This window comes from Leucoraja erinacea, chromosome 26 (genome assembly GCF_028641065.1).
Source record: "Leucoraja erinacea ecotype New England chromosome 26, Leri_hhj_1, whole genome shotgun sequence".
NCBI lineage: Eukaryota > Metazoa > Chordata > Chondrichthyes > Rajiformes > Rajidae > Leucoraja > Leucoraja erinaceus.
Window position 1 is genome coordinate 10,707,945 of NC_073402.1, and position 26,983 is coordinate 10,734,927.

General features: G+C 42.7%; 1 protein-coding gene across 5 annotated transcripts in view; it reads right to left on the reverse strand.

Moving 5' to 3' along the window:
* LOC129709656 (adhesion G protein-coupled receptor B2-like) overlaps window positions 1-26,983 on the reverse strand; it is a 545,832-nt gene that overhangs the window by 336,038 nt on the left and 182,811 nt on the right. For all 5 annotated transcript variants that reach the window (XM_055656140.1, XM_055656141.1, XM_055656145.1 and 2 more), the window contains exon 4: window positions 17,671-17,835. In XM_055656140.1, coding sequence (XP_055512115.1) covers window positions 17,671-17,835 — 165 coding nt within the window. The remainder of the gene's footprint in view (window positions 1-17,670; window positions 17,836-26,983) is intronic.

Genomic DNA, 26,983 nt, shown 5'->3' on the forward strand with positions numbered 1-26,983 from the left:
TCAAAGCATTTCGGAGCTGCCACATTAAGTGTGAATAGACACTCAATTAAACTGCTAACAGGAGGTGGAAATTGTAAGATCCTCATTGGTGAAAGGGAGCAGCATGTGAATGCCAAAGGCAACGTTCAATCATTCGCAATTATATTCAATCAGAAGAGCCAATGGGACAATTTGGCTTCTTCATGAGATCCCGGCCAATACAGAAGCTAGTCTAAGCTAATTACATTCACTCCTTGAGAAACTAGCCACTAGCACTGAATATATCAGAGACAATTAGATCAAACAACGTTTCAGCCGTAGTACTGACATGTCTCCTGCAAAGTTACTCAAGAATATGGAATACTGGCCAAGCATGCTCTGTGCACAAAAAGATTAAATCCAATTCAACTATCACAGACCAATCTGTCTACTCTCAATCATTCAGAACATGAGGAAATAGTTTGTCTCAATGCTAACAAACAGCAGTGACTCACGAATATGCGCTCAGACATGTTGAGTTAGTGCTTAGCCACAGCAAGTTAGCCCGAGAGCTCATCATAGTTTTTGTCAAACATGGACCAAAGCACTAAATACTGAACATGAAGGCAGAAGTTGACAAAGGGTGAGACAAGATTGAAGTCCATAGGAATCAAGAGGAATATATTCTATGCTTGATGTCATATCTTAGACATAAGAATGTCACTGTGTTATCAGCAATCATCCCAGCCCTAGCACATCACTGGAGGCAATTCATTGGTGGATACAGGTGGGGGGGGAGGGGTGATTGGCAGATGCATGTACAAAGGCTAGCGATGAAAAGGAGACAAAGGGATGATAAAATCAGTCAAAAGTACTCAATTGTTGTATGTACCGAAAATTGAACAATTAAATTCTTACTTGTAGCACCATAACAGGTTGGTAAACACAATATTTATAGATAACACAATAAACAAAAGAAAGTTCAATAAACATTAAAAAAACAATATTAGTGCAAAACAAAAGATCGGAGTCCCAAGAGCAATCAAGACTGTTCGTAGTTTGTAATTTAGTTGGTGTTTGTAATTTTCAAAAGCCTGTTGGTCTTTGGGAAGAAGTTGTTCTTGAACCTGGAAGTTATGGATTTTAGATTCCTGTACCTTCTACCCGATGGCAGGAGTGAAGTGTGAGCATGGCCCGGGTGTTGTGGGGTTTTGATGATGCTGGTTGCCTTTTTGAGACAGCACCTCCTATAGATCTCTTCAATGGTGGGAGGTCAGTACCCATATTTGAGTATGGAATCTCCTTCATTACGCAGTGATCAAACCAGGCCATGATGCACCTAGTCAATATGCACTCTATGGTGCACCTGTAGAAGTTAAATTTGGCGATATATCGAATCTCCTCTTCTAAGGAAGTAGAGGTGTTGATGGGCTTTCTTTATGATTGATTTAATGTGCTGAGTCCAGGACAGATCTTCAGAGATATGCATGCCTGGGAATTTTAAATTGTTGACTATCCACCGCTGATTTCTCGATGAAAACAGGCTCATTGGTCCTCAGCCTCCCTCTTCTAAAGTCAACAATCAGCTCCTTGGACCTACTGACATTAAGGGCAAGGATGACAAAAAGGTATCCTCCACTGTTGCTGCCCAATTACTTCAGCACGTTGTGGCCAGCGCAAGATTCTACCATATCCGAAACATGAAGGAAAGTTCTCCACTGCTGAACGGATGTAGCTTCAATAAAACTCAAGTGGTTTGACATTATCTAATACAAGGATGCCTACTAGATTGACATCTGATTCAATACCCTTAATATTAATTCTCTGCACCATTGAAGCACTTTAGTTTAAAGATTTACTGTGTCAATCTCTCTAAGAATCTGGAAAAGCAGTCACTAATTTAACCTAATAACAAAGTAACTTCTTTAAATAAAAGCTTGCTAGTCGTGACAGCATGTGTACTATCCCAATTGAATCGCGCAGCTCACAAGTCAACTGGAAATATTCTTGCTTGCATTCAAAATTCTGAATCAGGCATAACTCATAAACTTCATAAACTCTATTTTTGCATGTCTTAGCAGTGATCTCCCTCTAAGATACTGAATAGTAGTCAATAATTCAAACACTTTATTACATAAAACATTACAGTATTAACATAGTAATTTTCATACTATGGCATTCATTACAGAGACACTATGGCAAATATTATATTAAATAATGTTGAACAGCTAGTTCCTGTGAGAGTGAAGGGCCTGTCCCACAGGCGATTTTGCAGCAGACTGCCGGCGACTGTCAAGTTCATGGCACTCGCCTGAAAAACCAGGAAATGGAACGGTGACTGTCAGAGTGGAACATACACACACACAAACACATCACAAAGGCGGGGGCCAGGGAAAGCAGGGGAGCGCTGTCTGAAATTCACACGGTGCAAAGCCAAGGTGATGCAGACACACACCCCGATGAACAGGAAGGTTAAGACGGCTAGCACAATGTACGGTAAGTTCTTTAAAAGTGGGGGGAGGGAAGAAGGGGGGTGAAGGGGGGTGAGGGAGGGGAGAAAGGGGGAGAAGGAGTGGAGACACTTTTAAGAAGCCAGACAACTTTTAATAAACCAGAGATACACAGCTGTGAAGTTCGGCAGGCATTTAACATTACCGGTCGGTTATCCTTGGTTCTGAAAACTCGTGCTTACGTTTTTTTTCCGCAATGAGCCAATGAAAATGCCCGGTCACCAAAGGCGATTAACTAAAACTACCTACGACTACCTCGACTACCCATAACTACATGGCGACCCCACTACAACTGAACCTACGACTACAGGATTATCGATTTTCTCCATGGTGACCAATATGTTGAAAAATTTGTGGCGACCATACGTAGGGCCGCGACTAGTTCCCAGAATGCGGGAACTCCTCGCGACCATGAAAGAGACTCACCAGAGACCACCAGCGAACATGTGGCGATCGTAAGACGAGCGCAAAGTCTCCTGCACTCACCTAAAAAGTCGCCAAAGTGGGACAGGCCCTTGAAGGGCAAGGCAGGTAGGAATAAGGAACCTTGGATGATGAAAGGAATTGAAGTTCTGATTAGGAAAGAGGAGTCATGGGTCAGGAATTGGCAGATGGGATCATGTATCCCTGGAGTGGTATCTTTTCTCTCCAGCTACGCTTCAAGAGAAAATAGGAGAGCAAAAATGAGATTACTCTATCAGATAAAATTAAGAAGAATCCTAAGATTTTTTATGCATATTAAATGCCAAAAAATTATGAGAGAGAGAATAGGGCCCCTCAGAAACCAAACCGCATCCATGAGCCGCGAGAGATGTCTGTGGTCCTTAATGAATATTTCTCATCAGCTTTTACCACACAGAACTACATGGACACTAGGGATCTTAATGTGCAGTCTTGACGTCAGTGTAGTACAGTGAGCTAGTGTATTGCTCAGTTGAATTCTGCTGTATTATTTTACCGGATTGTATGCAAAAACAAAGAATTTCACTGTACCTAGGTATCTGACAATAAAGTAGTATGTGACAATTCCGCTAGCCCCTATCTAACTCTCTTTTGAATGCATCCAGTGAATTGGCCTCCACTGCCCTCTGAGGCAGAAAATTCCACAAATTTACAACTCCCTGGGTGAAAAAGTTTTTCCTCATCTCAATTTTAAATGGCCTACCCCTTATTCTTAAACTGTAGTCCATCTGGTTCAGGTGACTTATCCACCAGTTGAATTGAGTGTATTACAATCAAAAGAAGTGTTAGATTTCCTAAAACATATGAAGGTAGATAAATTTCCCACTGATCAGATATATCCAACGTCAATTTGGGAAGCAAAAGAAGAAATTGCAGTGGGCCTGCGTGAGAAATCCAAATCATCGTTAGACATGGGTGAAGTGCCAGAAGACTGGAGTGTGGCTAATGATTTGGCGAATTTAAGAAGTGCTGAAAAAAAAACCTGGGAACTATAGACTTAACATCTGTGGTAGGAAAGTTACTGGAGAGGATTCTGAATGATAAGATGTATATGCATTTTGAAAATCAGAGGTTTTCACATAGAAAAGTTAAGGTTTCCCCCTAAAACAAACTTTAGACTAACTAAAAATAAAATAAAAGATTGAAGGGACAAACAGGCTGTAGGAAGAGGCTGCTGCCAGTGCAGCGCCCCTACTCTAGCTCTTAGACTTGAGCTATGAAATAGAGAGTGATGGTGGAAGATTGTTTTTCAGACTTGAGGCCTGTGATCGGTGGTGTGCCTCAGGGATTAGTGCTGAAATAATTGCTGTTAGTCATCTATGATGTGAATGGAAATGTAGGAGGCACGATTAGTAAGTTTGCAGATGACACGAAAATAGGTGGTATCGTAGACAGCAAAGATGATTATCAAGAATTACAACAGGATCTGGATCAGCTGGGCAAGTGAACCGAGAAACGGCAGATGGAGTTTAATTCAGAACAGTGTGAGGTATAGCATTTGGGGAAGGCAGGAACTTCACAGTGTATGGTAGGGCCCTAGAAACTGTTGTAGAATAGAGGGATCCAAGTGTACACATATGTAGTTCACTAAAAGTCACATTGCAGGTCGGCCTGTGTCAGTGTTATATGATTCCATGACTCTATATGTTATAATTCTTAGAGTGCTACTAACCAATATAACATATACCAATTTTTTTAACGTACAGTATAACATCTACAAAATGCACAGTGGTCACTCATTTATCTACACGAATAGAACCTCTGCAGTCTGCATCCTCTGCCATTGAGAGGGACAATGATTTCAAGCACTTGCAGCCACCATTGCAGGTTGCCCTCCAAGTTCATTCTGCCATAGCAATATATTGCTACTCCTTCATCATTGCTAATGGGCCTGTCCCACTTAGGCGATTTTTCAGCGGACTGCCGGCGACTGTCAAGTTGCCGGCAGTCACCTGAAAAACCGGCAACTGGAACGGTGACTGTCAGAGTGGAACGCACACACGCACACACACAAACACATCGCTTCCTTCACCAGCCCGTTATGCAGGTGGGGACAGGGCAAGCAAGGGGAGCGTTGTCTAAAAAATTCACACGGTGCAAAGCCAAGGTGAAACATGCACACACCACGATGAAACAGACACACACCACATTACGATGAACAGGAAGGTTGGCGTTGTAAAAAGATGGCCGAAGTGTACGGTAAGTCCTTTAAAAGAGGGGTGGAGAGTTGAAAAGGAGTGCAGACAACTTTTAAGAAGCCAGAGATACACGGCTGTGAATCTCGGCAGGCATTTAACATTACCAGTCAGTTATCCTTGGTTCTGAAAACTACTACTTAACTTTTTTTTCCCAATGAGCCAATGAAATTCACCGGTCAGCACCAGATACAACCTCTGAGAACCTTTCACCTCCTGGCAACTAATTAGGACCTCCTGGCGACCCACCTACGGCTCGAGAATTCTCGCTACTCTCCACGGCAGTTTCATTCTAGTCGCTGCTAATTTTTCAACATTCACGGTGACCATAATGAGGCCGCGATTCGTTCCCAGAATGCGAGAACTCCTCACGACCATTGGCGACCCCCCGGCAACATGTGGCGACCATATGGTGACTGCATAGTCTCCTGCAATCGCCTAAAAAGTCGCCTATTCAATTTCACTGAAAGCAGAGCAGCAGTTCAAGTGGGGAGATTACCATTGTGTTTTCAAAGGTAGTTAGGGGGGGTAATACATAGTTTTGCCAGCAGTAGAGTTTCTGCCTTATAGCGCCATAGACCCGACTACGGGCGCTGTCTGCAAGCTCTCCCTGTGACCACATGGGTTTTCTCCGGGTGCTCCGGTTTCCTCCCACACTCCAAAGATGTCCAAGGTTGTAGGTTAATTGGATTTTAAATGTTTGTAAAATATTGTCTCTAGTGTGTAGGATAGTGTCAGTGTAAAGGGTGATTGCTAGTCAGGGTGGATTCGGTAGGCTGAAGTTGCCTGTTTCCACGCCGTATCTCTAACGTCTGAAGTTTAAAGTGACAAACACATCTCATGCAGTAACGAAAATAGCAGGCTTTCCAGGATACCATCTATACATGCTACTGTCTTCCTTCTAATACCATGTGCTCTCATCTTTCTTAGCGGAATCAAGGGATATGGGGAGAAGACAGGAACGGGGTACTGATCGTGGATGATCAGCCATGATCACAATGAAAGGCAGTGCTGGCTTGAAGGGCCGAATGGCCTACTCCTGCACCTATTGTCTATTGACAGCCTCACTTGTGACACCTTAGCAAAGCCTTCTGAAAATCCAAGAAAACAGCATCCAGTGGCTCTCCTTTGTCTATCTTGCTTTTTACTTCTTCAAAGAGTTCCAACAGATTTGTCAGGCAAGATTTCCCCTTTACCAAGCCATGCTAACTTTGGCATAATTTATCATGTACCTATAAGTACCTATCCGGTAGGCGGCGCGACTCTCGTCAGCAGCGGCCTCTGCAGCCCGTCCGCGTTTTTATTATTTTTTGTCTATGTTTCTGTGTAGTTTTTGTTATTTTTTGTTGGGGTGTGTGTGTGGGGGGGTAGGGAGGGAGGGGGTAACTTTTAAATCTCTCCCTGCACGGGAGACCCGACCTTTTCTTGTCGGGTCTCCGTTATCGTTGGGGCTGCAACGAGGAGCGGCCTCCAACAGGAGAAGACCGGGGACTCTGGTGCCGACGACTCACCGTCACCGTCGCGGAGCTGGCCGAGTCCGGAGCGGGTGGAGCGGTGGAGGAGCGCTGCTGCTGCTGCTGCATCCACCGACCTCCGGAGATTCGGAGGCTGCAACTGCGGGTCTGGTGGACGGCGGCACCGGGAGCCCGCGGGTCCCTGGAGGGAGACCGCTTTTCAGGGCTCTCGCAACGGCGACTTCTCCCGCCCGAGTTGCGGGGTCGAAGAGCTCCTGGAGCGGGACCTTACATCACCGCCCCGTGCGGCTTGGAATGGCCGCGGGACTCTGCGAGCGCACGCCGGGGGCTCTAACACCAAGACCCGGTGTGCAACCTCGCACCACCCAGCGTGGCTTTAATAGCCGCGGGACAATCGCCATCGCCAACCGGGGGCTTTGACTTTGACTCTGACATCGGGGGGGGGGGGGGGGGGGGGGAGAGTGCAGTGGAGAGATAAGTTTTTTTGGGCCTTCCATCACAGCGATGTGATGGATGTTTATGTAAATTATGTTGTGTCTTGGGTCTATTTGTTTGTAATGTATGGCTGCAGAAACGGCATTTCGTTTGGACCTCAAAGGGTCCAAATGACAATTAAATTGAATCTTGAATCTTGAATCTCTTGTACTCGGAAACCACATCTTTAAAAATAGCTCCAAAATATTACCAACCACAGATGTCAAGCTAACCAGCCTATAGTTCACCCTCCTCCATTGCCTCCCTCTCTTCTAGAACAGTAGAGTAACATTTGCAATTTCCAGTCCTCTGGGACCACTCCTGACTAGAGAGATTTGTGAAAGATCCCTACTAATGCTGCCAGTCTCGAAAGCTACCTCTTTCAGAAACCTGGGTTGTAGTCCATCTGGTCCAGGTGACATCCACTACCTTCAGGCTCGAAGGGCTGAATGGCCTACTCCTGCACCTAATTTCTATGTTTCTATGTTTCAGACCTTTCAGCTTCTCAGTCACCTTCTCCTTAATAGCAACTCCACAAATTTCTACCCCCTGACTTTAGAAAGAAGATGAGGAGGAATTTATTTTGCCAAGGTGAACCTGTGGAATTCATTGCCACAAGCGGCTGTGAAGGCCATGTCATTCGGTATTTTTAAAGCAGAGATTGACAGATTCGTGATTAGTAAGAATGTTAGTAGTTATGGGTAGAAGGCAGGGGAATGGGATTGAATGGGAAAGATCGATCAGCCATGATTGAATGGCAGTGTAGACTCGACGGTCCGAATGGCCTAATTCTTCCCCTATCTTATGAAGTTTCCCACAACAAGTCTTCCCACTAAGATCTGGACTGAGCATGTTTGCATTATCCAAATCTTATTCCATTGTGATCAATTTTTCGTTATCTAAAAATAACAAAAGAATATCGCTGTAAGGGGAGGTGGCAACAGTAAGTGGTATATATAAACTGCTGATTGGAAAAGTAAGTCTTGAAGGTCATGGGATGAGGAGAAGTGGGATGTAAAGAGAATTACAGACCAGAATTCTTAATTAGTTCTGCCTCACCACTGTCTGCTGCTTATGTATCAGCATCCTACAAGCATTATATCTTTTATAATTTAGAATATTCAGACACATCTCTCCACTGGTTCATTCCTGGAGCATCCAATTAAGCACCACATCCTCTTTGAAGTGAGATGAACTATGATAGCAAGGTGGCATTATATGCTTTGGTGATTAAACTGTCATGGATGATTTGCTGACAGTGTGCATAAGCTGTGAGATAGGGGTATGTTACTTGCAAAGTATGACAGGGCGCAGTGAAGTATATGGACATTTGGTGTACGTAGCCAGTTAGAAAGCCATTGTTAATAGATAACAATCATAGCAGTGAACTGAATTACAGTGAGGGCTAATGGTGCAATTAGTAAAGTATGGTATTTTAAGATGCATTCGCTGTCCCAGAACACACTTGGGAAGTCATTAAATATTTTGAGGCTTGAATCTGCATTCATGGTATTTGCCCCTGTGCCTAACTCTTATTATTTTTTTTTGAAATGCTTCATGCCCCCCACATCCCAACCTCATGGGTCACAGAACATTATCTTCTCTTCTCCACTTCTGCCATTGATACAGTATACAGTATACAAATGAACATTCCCTAACAACGTCAGCCTTTTTGGTAGAACATCAGTGATTAATATTCTGAATGATTCAGCCACAACATATCTTCCCTTTAAATGGTTCAGCCTGGTTCTGTGTGAAACTCACGTCAATAATATTCGCCCTGCGAAACGTGAATGCTGACATTAAACAGTAGAGTTCTTGCTGAATGAGTGCAGCAATCATGGCGATGAACAGGGAGAACTCGGTTCCTATGTTGCCTACATCATACATGTACCGGGCAACCTTTGATGGTGGGGCAGGATATTGTTCAATTTGGTCTCCGGTGAGTCTACTACTGAATCCTATTCAGCCAATTGGGTGCGGCTGCCTGTTTGATTTTGCTAAATATTGTAATTAAATTACACATTAAATAATATAAACATCCAGCTGAGTGCCATGGTTACCACCATTATTGTGAGAGTTCATAAAGAGAACACCTCTGCACTTCATTAGGATAAAGTATAAACAATATTAAATATAAACTAACAGAAAAGTTCAGCTAATCAAGTGGCTAATTTCCCAGAGCAACTTTTATTTATCATGGAGTTATTGAGAAATAGAGTCGCTGTCATATTTTTCAGTTAACAAAATTAGTAATAATCGCTGGCCCGCCGACTTACATCCTGAAGCCGCGGTCTGCGGAGCCTGAAATCCCTCAATGGGGACCCCGGAGGAGGAGAGCTCCGACCGCCGGCCTGTGGCCTACAACATCTTGAAACTACGGTCTGTAGTGTTTCTAGCTGTGGCGCGGCGGGGACTTAGATCTTCGACCGCTGCGCGGTCTCCGGTAGGGAAGCACCGATTCGGGATTAAAAGACCCGTCCCACGGTATGAGTTCATTCCAAGAGCTCTCCCGAGTTATTAAAAAATCGTGGTAAGCATGGAGAATGAACGTAGCGGGCACATCGGAGCTCGGTGACATATCTTAGCGCTAACGGCAGGTACTTGGGAAGACTCGCTAACGGCAGGTAAGCACGGAAAGAATCGTGAAGATTTTTCAACATGATGAAAAATGTCCACGAGAGCCCCGAGTACCAATGAGTGGCCATCACCGTAAATCTCTGAGTGCGGGAGAACTCTTGGAATGAACTCGTACCGTGGGACAGGGGTTTTACCTTCCAGACGAGAGGGCCTGTACATCTGGCCGTCCGCAGCGGAGACTGCGGAGGTTCGGGTCCCGACCACGGGGAAAAACGGAGGAGGACTGACTGAACTTTGTACCTTCCACCACAGTGATGAATGGTTTTGTGTTAAATTTTTATTGTGTGTTCCTTTTTATTGTACCGCTGCCGGCAAGTTCATTTCATTGCACTTCATTGTGTATGTGACGAATAAATCTGACTATTGACTATAATTTGTAATGTGATGATTGGAATCACAGTTGCAGATCATCTATATACACCATTCAACATTTATTTTTTAATTATTGGTTTAGATTTTGTAATGTAATTCAAGCCTCTAAATTCCTAAATGGTAAATTTTGCTGGGATATTAAAAACCTGTTCTTCATTTGCCATCCATTGATTAAAAATCAGTTCAATAGAATGTACTGTATTATAACCACTACAGAGCAGCATGTTACATAAAATGACGATAGATATTATTGTCTCAACCATCTTTTTTAGAAAATGCAAAATAAAGTTCAGAAAGCAAAATACTGCAATGTTAAATATTAGAAATATAATCAAAAATACTCAAGTAACAACTCCCGTGAAAAATGGTTAACATCTCATGACTGTATTGCTGTATCAAAACCGGAAAATGGGATGGATATAATACATTTTAAACAAGTAAAGCAAAGTCAGGAGACAAAAGTGTTTTTTTCTTGTCTCTCTATTCTAGTAGAAAGGAATGGGCCTGAAGAATGAAACACAGGACTGCAGTTGTTCCACCTGCAAGAGCTGTGGTTGGACTCACTTGGAATATCTGGGATGCAGAAAATGTTGCAGATAATATGTTTATCCAGTTAGTCATGCCTCAGGTAAGGGAAGAGATGAGGCGGGTGACTACTCAGAAGGGCAGTAAGTGCAGAAAAGCCATTAAGGAGACCTTTTGGTCATTCCCCTCTCAACAACTACAGTGTTTAAGGTCCCTCCCCAAAACGTTGCCCGTCCATATCCTCCTCAAATGTTGCCTAACTTGCTGAATTACTCTAGCAGTTCATGTTTTTCTCAAGATTCTGCAGTTCCTTGTTTCTCCGTTTACAATACTGTGAAGGGTGAGTTTGTGGCAGCACGATTGACTCTGATGCATCGCAGGGGATGGAAAAGTCAAGGCGAGTGCTTGCTCGTGAAGGAGCCTTATTAGTGAGCGAAACAGATGGGCAATTCTGTGGCCGAGAGCAAGACTTCAGAATGGTCTGTTGCCTCCCTGGTGTCAGAGTCAGGTATGTGGTAAATCAGATCTAGAACATTCTAAAGCTGGAGGGATTGTTTTTGGCATATTTGAGATCTGTACATGAAGGACAGGATTAATTAAAATTGTAAGGGGACCAATATCTTGCAGGGAAGTGTTCTTATGCTCATCAGGAGGGTTTAAACTAATTTGGCAGAGGGTAGGTTGGGACCTCAGTTACAATTTGATAGGTGAAGAGATTGATCGAAATGCAGAGGATAAATCAGTGCATTCAGTTAGTAGAGCAGACAGAGGCAGGTTAGGTAGCATGTACGGGCTGGCTTGCTGAACTGCATTGACCTTTAATGCAAGGAGTCTTACGGGTTAGTGAGAAAGCTTAGACTTAGAGTATGGATCAGCACATGGAATTATGATGTTATAATCACAGAAATGTGGTTGAGTGAAGGGTAGGACTCGCAGCTTTCTGATCTGTGGTATTTTAGTTTCAGGTGTGACAGACGGAATGCAAAAGCGGAGGGGGAATGGCAATGTTGATGATGGAGAGCACTGCAGCAGTATGTAGAGAGGCTAGGCCGGATGACAACTGGAAAAACGTAGGATTAAGAAAGAGGCCGTTGATTGCCGGGATTGAGGGAAATAGATTTGTAAGCAAATCGCAGAAACTGTAAAAGTAATAGGATTCCAGTGGGAGAATATAACTTTCCAAATAAGAGACTGCCTTTTGATTTTGCTATATATATAAATTAAATTACACATTAAAGAATATAAACATCCAGCTGAGTGTCATGGTTAACACAGAGAGTGGTGAATCTCTGGAACTCTCTGCCACAGAGGGTAGTTGAGGCCAGTTCATTGGCTATATTTAAGAGGGAGTTAGATGTGGCCCTTGTGGCTAAGGGGATCAGGGGGTAAGGAGAGAAGGCAGGTACGGGATACCGAGTTGGATGATCAGCCATGATCATATTGAATGGCGGTGCAGGCTCGAAGGGCCGAATGGCCTACTCCTGCACCTAATTTCTATGTTTCTATGTTAAGGGGCAACATTTGTTAAATGTGTCCAAGATGATGCATCCAAAATGCAAAATCTCAACCCAAAACAATGACGATTTATCCACCTCCCCAGATGCTGTCTGACCTGCTGAGTCTCACCAACCATTTGTTTTTTGCTCACAAAATATCTTTTGCAAGTAAGATGACATAGAATGTCTGTCATGGATGATGTACGACTGCAATCAATGCAGGGATCTTTGCTGTTTATGATAAATATTGACAATTTGGATATGAACATAGGAGTAATAATGGTACAAAGATGTTGTGGATAGCAAGGAAGGTTGTCTGAGGCGATAGCAGGATATAGATACCTGTAAGTTGAAAAGGTAGGCAAATCATTGCAAATTGAATTACACTCCAAGATTATTGATTTTAAGGAATCAAATGAGTAGGGCATATTCAGAAACTATTACGGAAATAAGGAATGTTAAAGAACAGAGACATTTTGAGGTCCAAATCTATAGTTCCCTGAAAGTGACAACACAGGTGCATCGGGTGGTGAAGAAGGCATATGGCACATTTGCCTTCATAGGTTAGAGAAAAATAACATAAGAGTTGGGATGTTATATTGAAAAATTACATACGACTGGCTTGGCCACGTTGGAGCACTCTAAGTAGTTCTGGTCACCACATTATCTAAAGGATGAGACTACAACGGAAAAAGTGCAGATGAGATTCACCAGGATATCGCCTGTACTGAAGGATGTTTGTTGTGGGGAAAGATTGGATAGGGATTCTTTAAGTATATAAAGAGCACAGAGGTAACTGGGAGGGATCAGGGCCCCTCAAGTATTAATATGGTCATCTACCCTGCGGCCACACGAGAAGTGTGAGGTAATTAATTAATACTTCTCAGATGCACTTACCATGGAAGAAGTTATGGAAGCGATGAAATTCAGGGAAAAGAATAGTGATAGCAAAACAAAGGAGCACAGTTGGGGAAATTCAGCAGGTGAGGCAGTGCCTGTGAAAGGAAGCATATAATGATGCTAGAAAGGGTGCTGTGGAGATACACCAAGATCTTGGCTGAGATGGAGCATTTCAGTTATAGGGACAGATTGGAGAGTTTAGATCTGTATTCTTTGAAGTGGAGGAGATTAAGAGGAGACATGGTTGAAATAAATACAATTATGAGGGGCATCGGTAGGGTAGACTGCAGGAACATTTTCCCTTTCTCATAGGTGAATATGTAAATATTTGATTAGTGTTTAAATGTAAATAATTTGGTGTACATATAGTGGCTGGTGTACATATGGTGTACATATAGCTGCTAAATTTGTATGATAACTAGACGAAGTGGGACCCGTTGGATCCCATGTTCACACGGGAGGGCTGGTCCCCCGACGCAATATTCCACCTCTCCACCAATTCCAATATTGGTGGCCAGTGCGGGGGGTGGGGGGGGTCTTTCTGGAGTGCTGGTATGGGTTCTTGGGGTGGCAGCTCAGTCCCTCAAACCTGATCTGCTGGCAGCTAACTCACGGCTGTTGGGCTGGCAGTTGACTCATGACTTCTTTGAAATTCCATTTCAAGCAGGGTGCAAGGCCACCAAATTCAAATCCATGTTCCTACCATTTCAAGCAGGGTGCAAGGCCACCAAATTCAAGTGCAGTTTCATACCACTTCAAGCTGGATCCATGGCCACCAAATTCAAGTGCAGTTTCATACCACTTTCAGCAGGGTGGAAGGCCACCAAATTCAGTGCAGTTTCAAACCACTTCAAGCAGGATTCAAGGCCGCCAAATTCAAGTGCAGTTTCATTCCACTTCAAGCAGGGTCGAAGGCCACCAAATTCAAATGCAGCTTCATACCATTTCATGCAGGGTGAAACCACCATAAAGCCAAACAAAACACCAAACTATCAGTTCAGTAGATATTCAGTGTGTTCAGTTGATTCACAGCTCAGACAATCATGACCTCTCCCTCCCCCATCATGCAGAGATTGAGCCACACCCACACTTCCGTGTTTTATAACCGCTCACCCTCCCACCGGAAAAGGTGTGGCTTTCAGGGCGTGATTGACAGGAGAGAGTTTCTCAACATTTTTAAAACACTAATAACACTTTTATTTTTCATTGATGGGAAGAATTCTCTGCATTTGTAGTAAGTAGTGACTTTCAACTTCAAGCCAAAGCACCCAAGCCACCATTTGCAGTAAGTAGTGCCTTTCAACTTCAAGCCAAAACACCCAAGCCGCCATTTGGATTAAGTAGTGCATTTCAACTTCAAGCTAAAGCACCCAAGCCACCATTTGCAGTAAGAAGTGCCTTTCAACTTCAAGCCAAATCACCCGCCACCATTTGCAGAAATTAATGCCTTTCAACTTCAAGCCAAATCACCCGCCACCAGTTGCAGTAATTAGTGCCTTTCAACTTCAAGCCAAAGCACCCAACCCACCATGTGTAGTAAGTAGTGCCTTTCAACTTCAAGCCAAAGCACCCAAACAACCATTTGCAGGCAGTACCTTTTACTTCAAACAAACCATATTTTCATTTTCAAACCACATTAAGGGTACTCACAATTGTGTAGACATTTGTTCAGTGTTATTCAGAGCTCATAGAGACGTGACCCTTGGCTTCATCCATCTTGCAGAGAGTGAAGCACACCACATCGTGGTTTTATAGTCACTCTCCCTCCCTCCAGCAGGTGCAGCAGAGAGAATGGTGATTTTTTTTAACTTCAAGCCAAAGCTCCCAAGCCACCATTTGCAGTAAGTAGTGCCTTTCAACTTCATGCCACCATTTGCAGTAAGTAGTGCCTTTCAACTTCAAGCCAAAGCACCCAAGCCACCATTTGCAGTAAGAAGTGCCTTTCAACTTCAAGCCAGATCACCCGCCACCATTTGCAGTAATTAGTGCCTTTCAACTTCAAGCCAAATCACCCGCCACCAGTTGCAGTAATTAGTGCCTTTCAACTTCAAGCCAAAGCACCCAAACAACCATTTGCAGGTAGTGCCTTTTACTTCAAACAAACCATATTTTCATTTTCAAACCACATTAAGGGTACTCACAGTTGTGTAGACATTTGTTCAGTGTTATTCAGAGCTCATAGAGACGTGACCCTTGGCTTCATCCATCTTGCAGAGAGTGAGTGAGGCACACCACTTCCTGGTTTTATAGTCCCTCCCCCTCCCCCTCCCTGCAGCAGGTGCAGCAGAGAGAATGGTGATTTTTTTAAACTTCAAGCCAAAGCTCCCAAGCCACCATTTGCAGTAAATAGTGCAATTCAACTTCAAGCCAAAGCACCCAAGCCATCATTTGCAGTAAGTAGTGCTTTTCAATTTCAAGCCAAAATACCCAAATCACCATTTTCAGTAATGAGTGCCTTTCAACTTCGCCAAAGCTCCCAAGCCACCATTTGCAGTAAGTGGTGCCTTTCAACTTCAAGCCAAAGCACCCAAACAACTATTTGCAGGCATTGCCTTTTTACTTCAAAAAAAACATATTTTCATTTTCAAACCACATTAAGGGTACTCACAGTTGTGTAGACATTTGTTTAGTGTTATTCAGAGCTCAGAGAGACGTGACCCTTGGCTTCATCCATCTTGCAGAGACTAAGTGAGGCACACCACTTCCTGGTTTTATAGTCCCTCCCCTTCCCTCTAGCAGGGGCAGCAGAGGGAATGGTGAATTTTTAAAAAACATTAATATCTCTCTGATTTGTCATCGATGGGAATAATTCTCCGCACCCCTAAGGGGCTCTGAGTGAGCTGGCCAAAAATGACTGCTGTAGGTGGCGGCGTTCTGTCGGAAATCGCAGCACAGTGGGCCAAAAGCTGTCAAGATCAGAGATTTAGTAATATAGATTACAAGCAGTTGAATAAGGGGTGGGAATTAATAAGCTTTGGCTTCTTTCTGCTTCTTTTCGGACACATATGATTTCATTTATTTATAGATATTGTTTATGACACTTTATAAATATTTTTGTTTTGTTTTTTGTATGTTGTTTCACACTTGCTTTTTATTCTTTTATTCTGTTCGAAATAAATAATAAATAAAATAAAATAAATAAATAGTTAGAGAACGTGGATTTAGATTTACAGGTTAGACAGTTAAAAGGAGTATGAAGGGTATCTTTTTCACTCAGCGAGGTGGTGAGTACCTGGAAGGCACTGCTAGAGAGAGCATTGGAAGCAGAGTTGATGACAGCATTTATACGTGGAAGAACACTTAAATCGCATCAGTATAGGAGGCGATGTACCAAATGCTGGAAGATGGATGGATGCCCCACTGGTCATGGTGAGCCACATGGTTTGTTTCCACGCTGTATAATCATATGGAATCTCACCAAGGCCCTTGCTCCAGTGCTTAGTGCCCCTTGAATTGAACCCCAATATACCATTTGCCTTGAAAATAGACCCAAAATGCAGTAGGTCTGGCTGCATCTCTGGAGAGAAGAATGGGTGATGGTTGGGGGGGGGTCTTGACCTGAAATGGCACCCCTTCCTCTCAAGAGATGCTGCTTGTCCCGCAGCATTACTCCAGCATTTTATGACTATCTTTGGTGTGAATCAACATCTGCAGTTCCTTCCTACACATACCATTTGCCTTCCAGCTGCTTGCTGCATCTGAACACTTGCTTTCAGCAAAGTGTGTAAAATAATATCTAGATCTTCCCATTTCCTAATCTGACATGAAAGGTTTTTCTGAAAGCCTGGACAGAGTAAATTAGCAGATGTAAGGGGTTCACAGCCATTTCAATCACTGTGATTGACATGTATCACACAAGCCACAAAGGTTTGTTTTAACATTATTTTTAGTTGCTTTAAAGAAGCACTGAACATCACCCACTTTCAAACGATAACATTATCAATAGCAGAAGCAAGGAAGCATGCAGGCTCTGTTACAAAAGGGTTCTGGTTTTTGCAGGATTTCATTGATTTAGTCCATAAATTGGAAAAATACAAAAATCACTCAATATGGCAAAAGCACATAAGATTCATGAGAAAGAACATTTACTGAATGTGAAGAGAGAAAATGGAGACTAATTCTGCCATTCGTAGGAATAGGCATACTGTCGGAGTTTTGAATTTAATAATATCATGGGAACTCATTCACATGTACAGGTGTCCAGAGGTCAGGTTTTTGTAGCCCAGGGATAGCCTGTAAAGGACAATTCCTACACCAATATTTTCCAAAATTCCAAACATATATTCATTTTATTCATATATTCAATTAACTCTAAATTGTTTTAAGAGAGCAGCATAACATTATACATGCATGATAAATAATTATTTGCTTTATCGCTCTGAGCAATTTCTAGCCTTATCTGTTGATTTAATAATTCAGTTAATTAGCTTTATGCACAGCAATCAATCCCATGGCATAAGATTCAACCAGACAATAAAACTAGGTTACACAGAAAAGCTGGAGAAACTCAGCGGGTGCAGCAGCATCTATGGAGCGAAGGAAATAGGCAACGTTTCGGGCCGAAACCCTTCTTCAGACTGCACCCGCTGAGTTTCTCCAGCTTTTCTGTGTAACCTTCGATTCTCCAGCATCTGCAGTTCCCTCTTTAAGACAATAAAACTACCTGGACATGTTGCTGTATTATTGCATGTTCGTGTTTCCCTTAGTGGACCGCTGCACAGTGTCCCGTATGGAGAGGCTACACAAGATCTTGTTCGCACCTGCCATCCCATGCCACATGTCAGTGAGCACACACTCCACTGAGACCACTCCTCAGCAGCTGGATCACCTTGCAAAGGAAACAAGATCAAGACAGTTAAAAAAAAAAAAACAGATAACATAATCCATAACACACCAAATTGTCTACCTCCTTAGTAGGCTAAGGAAATTTGGCATGTCTCCAATGACACATAACAATTTCCACAGATGTGACCTATCTGGATCCATTATACCTTGGTTTGGGAACCACTTTGCCTAAGACCACAAGAAATATCAGGGAATTGTGAACGCATCCCATCCATCACACAAACCAACCTGCCCCACCCCATCTCCCTCAATGTTAACTATATCTCATGCTGCTTTGGGAAAGCAGCCAACATAATAGTGAGATTAAACGAGAAATTACCAGTTTGAAGTTTGATCTTTATTTTATGAGGAGTTACGATGAGGGATTACTTGAAGACCTCGCCAGCACGCATGCGCGTAATATTTCAAAGCAGCAGTGTGGAATCACAGAAACAACACAATAATTGAAATAAACATAGTAAAGATAAGGAGAACTAAGATCTCTATAATTGAGGGTGGGAGCGGAGGGCACGTAATCCCTCATCGTAACTCCTCATACAATAATGATCAAACTTCAAACTGGTAAGTTCTTGTTTAATCTCACTATTTTACTTTGGAGTCACGTGAGTGACTACATGAAGATTTTAAAGCACTGTGATTTCAAACCGTGTAACAGTCCATGCTTCTCTCACTGCCGAAGTCATCCAAGGGAGGAAGTATGTTATCGTAATCAAACATGAATCTGTTTATAAAACAATAATGGTATTTATTTGAAACAATAACATAGAACATAATGCTCCCCCGGGCTTAAATTATATATTTGCAGAGTCTAAAATTCTCTGCAAATGAAACAGGTTTTACTAATGGCTTGTTGTAGAATGTTTGAAAATTTCTTTCCATGGACCACCCCGCTGTTACCAGGATGTGGTCCAATGGCACGTCCATTCTGTTAGCCGCCGATGTGGATGCTGCCCTGGTGGAGTGAGATATGTAAATATCAGTATCCACTCCAGCAGCTCCCAATACCTGTTTGAGTCATCTAGAGATGGTTTGACTTGACACCCGGCCATGTGGCTTTTTGTGGCTGACCCATAGTGACTTTTCTCTCGCCTCGGGAATCTTTGGTTGTGTTGATATATAGTAGTAGGTGAGTCATGACACATAAACGGGGGTCAGGTGGGTACAATGTTCCATATTGCTTTGTAATTTCAGCAAATACTTTGGGGTTTAACATCCATTCGGTGTTATAATTGAACTTGCGTGACCTGGTGTCTGCCACTGTATTTAGCTTACCTGGTAGGTAAGTTGCTGATAGCCAAATATGTTTGTCAACACACCATTGCCAGATTGTGTTGACCAAATTATCACATGATATCGATTTTATCCTGCCCATATGGTTAATCTAGGCCAACACTGTGGTATTGTCAATCTGCAAACGAACATGCAAATGGTGCATGTTTGAACAATATGCATTTAACCCATAGAACGCACCCAACATTTCCAAATAGTTTATGCCCAGTGTCAGTAGTAGTGATGATTCTAGATTAGTCCATCTACCACCTGTACTGGATATGGTATTAGTTGCTCCCCAGCCTTGAGCACTGGCATCTGTTTGTATTGTTAATGTTGGGTTATTGATAATGATGGGACTGGAACTATGCCAAATGTTCTCTTTCCACCATTGTAACTCTGATATTGCTTCGATAGGTAATTTCATCGTTCTGTCAAAGTTACCTGCATGTTGTTTTAACGCTTGCACATTTTCTCTTTGTACGTTTTGATAATGCAAAGGTCCAAACTGGGTAGCTGGAAATGCTGCTACTAATTTCCCAATTACTCTTGCCACTTGTCGAATGGTTGGTTGATTGTTAACCATTAATTTGTTACAGGTTTGTGCCAATTCTGCTGATTTATCTTTTGGCAACATTACAGACATGTGGACTGAGTTAATTGTGAATCCCAGATGGTCCATAGTTGTGGATGGCGTCAACTTAGATGTATCTGGATGTTTGACAAAGCCCAAGGTTTCAAATAAGTGTTTAGTAGCTAATACTGCTGAATTAGCTAATTCCATGGTTTTGCCTATTATCAAAATATCATCAAGATATGCCATGACAATATGTTTTTGTATTCTTAATATTGCCAGGGCTGGTTTTAATATCTTGGTAAACAGTCTTGGGGCTGATGTTAGCTCATAACGCAATGATTTGTACTGCCATTGTTGCCCCATCCAGTTAAATTTTAGGTATCTACGATGATCCTTATGAATGGGTACTGAATAGTATGCGTCTTTTAAGTCGATGCTTGCCATAAATTATCCTTTGGAAATCAATTGTTTGGCAGTCACAAATGTTTCCATTTTAAAGTGTATATACCTAACAAAAGTATCCAATGTGCTTAAGTCAATGATGATACGACATCCACCATCTTTTTTGGTTTTAGTAAATATATTTGATACGAATTCCAAAGGTTCATGTTTAGATTTATCAATGATTCACTTGGTATGTAACCTCACCAGTTCTGCTTGTCCCTCATGTTTTTCTTTTAGTGAGAGGGTAAAACCCCTTTGGGGTGCATGCTGAACTGGTGGCATGTTTTCTTGATTAAATTCAATTTTATATCCTTGAATACTTTTTAGTATAAAATTATCAAGTGTGATAGTCTTCCATGCTTCCCAAAACAGGTGTAGTCTCCCCCCTGTTAGCACAATCCCCCCACCTTTTATGTACTGGTAGGAACCAGACCCACCTACCTCCATTGTTATTGGTAGCGTGTTCACTTCTTCGGTTTCTGATTCCTTGTCTATCGGGGTGGTGCTGTCAGGAGGTGGTGCATTTTCCATGGGGCCCGCTCTGGGCCCTATCCTAAAAAAGACTTCCGTGGATGAAATGTGGGCCTCAAGCTTTCACCAGTACCATGAAGTAGACGCCTACTGGTGGATGCGTAGGGATACTGACCTCTGGGTTGCGTGGTTTTGCTCATTCTGGGACCTGCCCTCATGAGGCCAAATGCCTTGGATTATTCATCCAGATCTTTGACTTGCTTTGGTAAGTCTTTGCCAAATAGCAGGATCTGTGGTTCTGAGGTCGGCGTTCTACACAGTCCTGCAAATTTTGGATTGAGGGCACGTCTTATGGCCTCCTTCCGGAGGTTGTTGATCTCATACTGTGTGTTGCACAGTAGGGCCAGGGTGTCCTGTTGGTTTGTTGTCATGTTAACCCCGTCCACGGAACGAACATATGAAGTGACGGCAGGAGCTTCAGTATTTTTTGCAATTTAAGTTCTTGGGTTCTGATACCCTGCCCAATGTACCCCCATATTTGACTATTAACGGCAGGCACATTGAGCGAAATGCAATTTTCGGGAGGCGTGTACAGGTCCAACGCCTCATTGACTACCTGTTCTTGGAGTGGTTTAAAGGACAGGTAGTCAATGCTGGCCGCCAGTTTAGGCTGTAACGGCCGTCCCGCTCGCGGTGTTGCCGCGTAGCGGTTCACCACTCCCAGCAGCTCTTCCTGATCCTGTACCCCCAGCATACTCCCGTGATCTTCAGCCAGTGACCCCTGTTCTTGACCAGCCCAGTCCTGGTCGCCAACGCTCCCCTTTGCTGAGGGTGATGCGATGGCCAGTGCTTGATAATGCACTGGAGCGGGAGTGCTTGTGCTCTCTTGGCGAGCTTGCCCCATCTCCTGGAGCAAGTCTCGCTGGAGCATTTGCCCAAACGGCCCAATACGGCCACCTCTGCCACTCTCGGGTGGTGAGTCTTCCGCACCGGACTCATCCGAGTAAACCGGCCGGTCCGACTTCCGTTTAGCCTTGCCTTTAGCTCGTTGCGGTTGTTCGAGCTGTGCTAGCGACGCTGGCCTTGGCTCGGAAATGTTGTCGGTGACTGAGGACCGCAGCGTGTGCTGTCCAGATGCCGCCGGTCGCCCCCCACTGCTGGAACCCTCCTGGTCCATTGCAGTCGGACGGGATACGATCTTCTTTGGTTGTTTTCCCTTGTTCATGTTCCTGTTGAAGTAAAGCAGACCAAGGGTTCCAAAAACATGACCTCAGAGTAAGTTTACTTACCTGGAGGTCCCGTTTTTAAACTTGTTGCGGGAGAGCTCGTACTCCCGTTCGTCGCTGTTACACTGCGTGAGACGCTATGTCGTGCATTGGTGCTGGCGGGGTCTTCACGTAGTCACTCACGTGATTCCAAAGTAAAATTCAGGGTCACTCACACCCCGGTCATATGCTCCCCACATCGGGGAGAAAATACAAAAGTTTAAAAGCACATTCCACCAGATTGTAGAATAGCTTCTTCTGCTGAATTATCAGACATTTGAACCTCTCATATGCTAAAACCTGATCGTCCAATCTACTTTGTTATCGCTGTTGCTCTTGTTTTATTTGTATGTACTGTAATACCATATTATGCACTCTGCTTATTTTGCACTACTTGGTGTACTCGTTTGTAGAATCACTTTATAGAATAGAATAGAATAGTTTCTTTATTGTCATTGTAACATGAACCATGTACAACAAAATTTAAAAATGTCAGCCAGTCAGTGCACCATTCAAACATTTCTAAAAGCTAACGATACATACAAGATAAAATATTAAAAGATAAACAACTAAAATAAATATCACGAAAATAGCACGCATAAACACCCAACCCTCCATCCTTCTGTCGATTTCACAGTGTACCACAGTCCCTTAGTATGTATCGCCCCTGCGTTCCTTGGCGGCTACATTTAGTGCTTTTATAGCAGTGGGGTAAAAACTGTTATCTCAGTACATGTGGCAATAATAAACTAATACTGATTGAACAATTGATTGGTTGTTCCATTGTGTTTGTTCTAATTGTTTCTTATGTTCATTCATCTTTAAAACTCAAACATGTTAATTTATTGGCAATGAGAAAAGAGGATTATCTCAGGATTTGCAGTGTTGCAACAGCATGAAGTAGCTGAAATAGTGCTTTAGAGAACAAGATATGGACATTTCAATTCTCCACCATTTGACTGCAGATATTAACCCTTTGCTACCAATGGGCCTTTTACCATAATTTTAAAACTGTAATTTTGAATTATTATTATTACAGGTTGTCACATCATTCTTCAACCTACTCCACCACCATCATTACCAACTAGTAGAAGTAGTTATCATCTTTACTTTTTTGTTTGATTGTTTCCTCCTTATTCTCAGTAATTTTTCATCATCTCTGTCTGAGTACCAAACAACCCATCCATTCCATGAATTCTGAAAGTAACCCCACAAGGTACAATGTTGAGTCATCTTCAATAGGCAGATCAAACCTGTAGCTATGAATGTAAAATTCTCTACAACTTAAACAAACTTTGTCTCCCTTTCCCAGTTCAAATCAAGTGTCTCCACCATGAAACGTCAGCTATTTCTCTTTCCATAGATGTTGCCTGAATTGCTGAGTGCTTCCAGTGTTTTCTGCATTGACTAAATGTGTTTTTGTGCAATGGGTGGCAGTTATTTTTACTTTAAAGGAGATGTAGGTGGCAAAATCACCTGGACCGTGAAATATAAAGTAACTCTGGAAAATAGTACAGGCATTCAATCTGTGTCATGAAATATTTTAAAGATTAAGTGAGTATTCACCCATCACTGCCCCCTCCAACATTACCCAGATTTGTCACCCTTCCAAATCTAGCTCTACCTGCCCACCACCCACTCACCTATCCACCTAGATGTTTTCTTCCTGTCTTCCTTTACCATCTTCGCTTACTTGGTTCGACCTGTCATTTTCCAACATCTGTCTTTACCAACTTCCTCCCCTCCCCATCCTGCTCCTACAATGTGGACCGAGAGACAATGTTTTCTACCTATGGTAAGGGATCTGACTTGGAAGCTGAGGTCATGTCATTGTTGACTCATTTCCCTGAAGCACACAAGAAAATGAGCTTTACACTTTACAATCATTATCCCTACAAAGAGAGTCAATAATAGGGACATTTGGAGGCTATGCCAAGTTGTAGAAAACTAGACTAGGGGCAGCACAGTGGCACAGGGATAGAGTTGCTGCCTTACAGCACCTGAGACCTGGGTTTGATCCTGAATACGGGTGATGTCTGTATGGAGGTTGTTTGTTCCCCCTGTGACTGTGCGGGTTTTCTCTGGGTACTCCGGTTTCCTCCCACAGTTCAAAAACTTACAGGTTTGCAGGTTCATTGGCTTTGGTAACATTGTAAATTGTCACTAGTGTGTAGGATAGAGCTACTGTATTGGGCGATCGCTAGTCGGCACAAACTTGGTGGGCCGAAGACTTTCTATACATTGGCTTTCATCAATCAAAGTAAAGTGTATAGAAGTTTGGATGTTATCTTACAGTTGTACAAGATGTTGGTGAGACCGATGGTGAAGTATTGTTTCAGTTTTTAATTCCTTTTATGGAAAGGATCTTTAAGCTAGAAAGAATGCAGAGAAGATTTATGATGATGTTGCCATGACTCGAGGGCCTGAGCTATGGGGAGAGGCTAAGTAGGCATGTAATTTATTCCTGAGAGCAATATTTAAAAGACATTTGGACAGGTACGTGGATAGAAAAGGTTTAGAGGGATATATGCCAAAAGCGCGCTGGCGAGACTTGCGAAGAGAGGCTAACTTGGTTGGCATGGGCAAGTTGGGCTGAAGAGCCTGTTTCCGTGCTGTATGACTCTATGACTACTGTATATTTGGGACAGTTCCTGCAGATTGGATGTTGGTGAAGGCAATCATACTATTTTTTTATTGGGGGAGAAAGAAAGGTAACTACATTTATATTAGCATCAGGAATTGGGGAAATACTGGAACAAATTATTTGTGATGATAAAAGTACAATTAGAAAGTATCATGGGATTTGATCCCACAATCAACAGATTATATGCAAAGATAATTGAAACATACAGATGATGAAATTCTAAAATAAAAGAAAACAAAACACACTGGTAGCACCCAGGAATCAGGCAGTACCTGTGGATGAAGAGATAAGGTTTCAGGTATAACCCTTTATCAGAACATTTTCAAGTGAGTATTCTACACATTCATCTTGGTGTAGAAAGCATGTTCCATCTCTTCCTCCTGAAGCTTCAATCACCACAGAAGCTTGTCTTCAGCTACATTCACTCCATATAAGATAAAATAACAGCTGGAGCCAAAGGCAAGAAGACCAGATTCCGCTTAAGGTGCTTAAGACATTCTCTAGAACCAGCTATTCTTCCAGTTAAACTGCTGTACACCCATCCAACATAGTCACAAATTGCCTGGATATGTCACACCCACAAACAGTAAAGTAAATCCAATTCACCCAATCAGTCCACTCTCAGTACCAGTACAATTGATCAAAGTTGAAAATAACAATACAATAAAATGCTCTTACTAATAAACTGCTCTCTGATATTCAGTGTGGGTTCTGCCATACCGCTCAGTTACGGACCTCATTACAATCTTGTCTAAACATCGATAAAAGAGCTGGGATCCAAATGAAAGTGACTGCTCTTGAGATCAAGCAAGTATTTGATTGAATGTAACTTCAATAAGCTCCCATAAAACTGAAACCAATGAAAATCAGGGAGAAAGTTCCCCATTGGCTGGAGTCAGACCTAGGCAATTCATATAAAAATGGTTGAAGATAATTAAATGCCAATCATTGTTTTTGTATGACATTTACTGTAAACTGTAGAGCATCCAGGACAATACAGCTCACCCCCTCCATGACTCACTGGTCAACCTGAGGAGTACCTTCAGCAACCGACTGGTTCCACCAAGACGCAGGAGAGAATTCCACAGGAGATCCTTCTTCCCTGTGGCTATCAAACTTTACAACTGTCCCTTCTGTCATGGGGTAGAATGAGACCGACTCCCCCCTCCCCCCCCCCCCCCCCCCCCAATCCCCAATCCCAATCTTTGCACATCCCTCAAGCCTTTCCACTAGTTACTTTAATTTCATGTTTTCATGTATTTTGGGTTTTTATGACTGTTGGCATATTAATTTCCCTCCTGGGATAAATAAAGATCTATCATATTGTATATCACTACCTGTGTTTCACGGAGAAATGCCCTCACTTATTTCTATTGCACTTTCCTGTAATTATGAAGCAGACGTGAGGCTGTTCATAGAAGATTTTCCAAAATTCACTCACTTCTAAAATGTTGAATAAGTGGTTATGGTGTGTAGGAAAGAACTGTAGATGCTGGTTTAAATCGAAGGTAGACACAAAATGCTGGAGTAACTCAGCGGGACAGGCAGCATCTCTGGAGAGAGGGAATGGGTGACGTTTCGGGTCGGAACCCTTCTTCAGATGGTTATGGTGTTGGATGTTAATCATCTCAGCCACAGGACATGTCTGGAATTCCTCAGTTTCTTTGGTGTAACAATCTTCAGCTGCCATGTACACAATGGAGCTCTAAGAGTAGGTCAGAGATGAGAAATCCTGTGGTGAGTAACTCATCTCCCAAATCCTGCCCGTCACCGACAAGGCTTATATCACGAGTGTGATGGAATATTGTGATGAATCCAGTTGCCTGGTGGGGTACAGCTTCAACAACACTCAAGAGGATCAGCACCATACTGGACCGAGCAGCCCACTTGACAGGCCCTCCATCCACAACTATGCACTCTCTCCATTAATGATACACTGAATTGGCAGTTTGTACCATCTATAGGATTCACTGTAGGAATTCACCAAGACTCCATAGACAGCACCTTATAAATCCATGCCCTCCACCAGCTAGAAGGATAAGGGCAGAAAAAGCATGGGAATTCTTCCACCTGGAAATTGCCCTCCGAGCCACATACCATCCAGACTTGTAAACATATCATCATCACCATAGTGCATGTGATAGGTCTTAAAGGCCATTCAGCCTGCACATACATATAAAGTAGCTTTTATTAGCTTGCTAAATAATTTTAAATAGCTAAGTATCTTCAGATACTACCTGGCTTACTTACAGTATTTCCAGCATTTTCTGCTTTAATTTCAAATTTCTATCATCCACTGTGGATTTTTTTTAATGTTCATGTCCTGCTCATAGATCATTTAATTAACAAATTAGAATGTGGCTAAGTAGCAAAGGCAGCATTTGCATGCTCATATACTTCAACATAGCCACACATTAAAATGCCAAATTATTAAATGTTCTGACTCCCAGTGATTCAATTA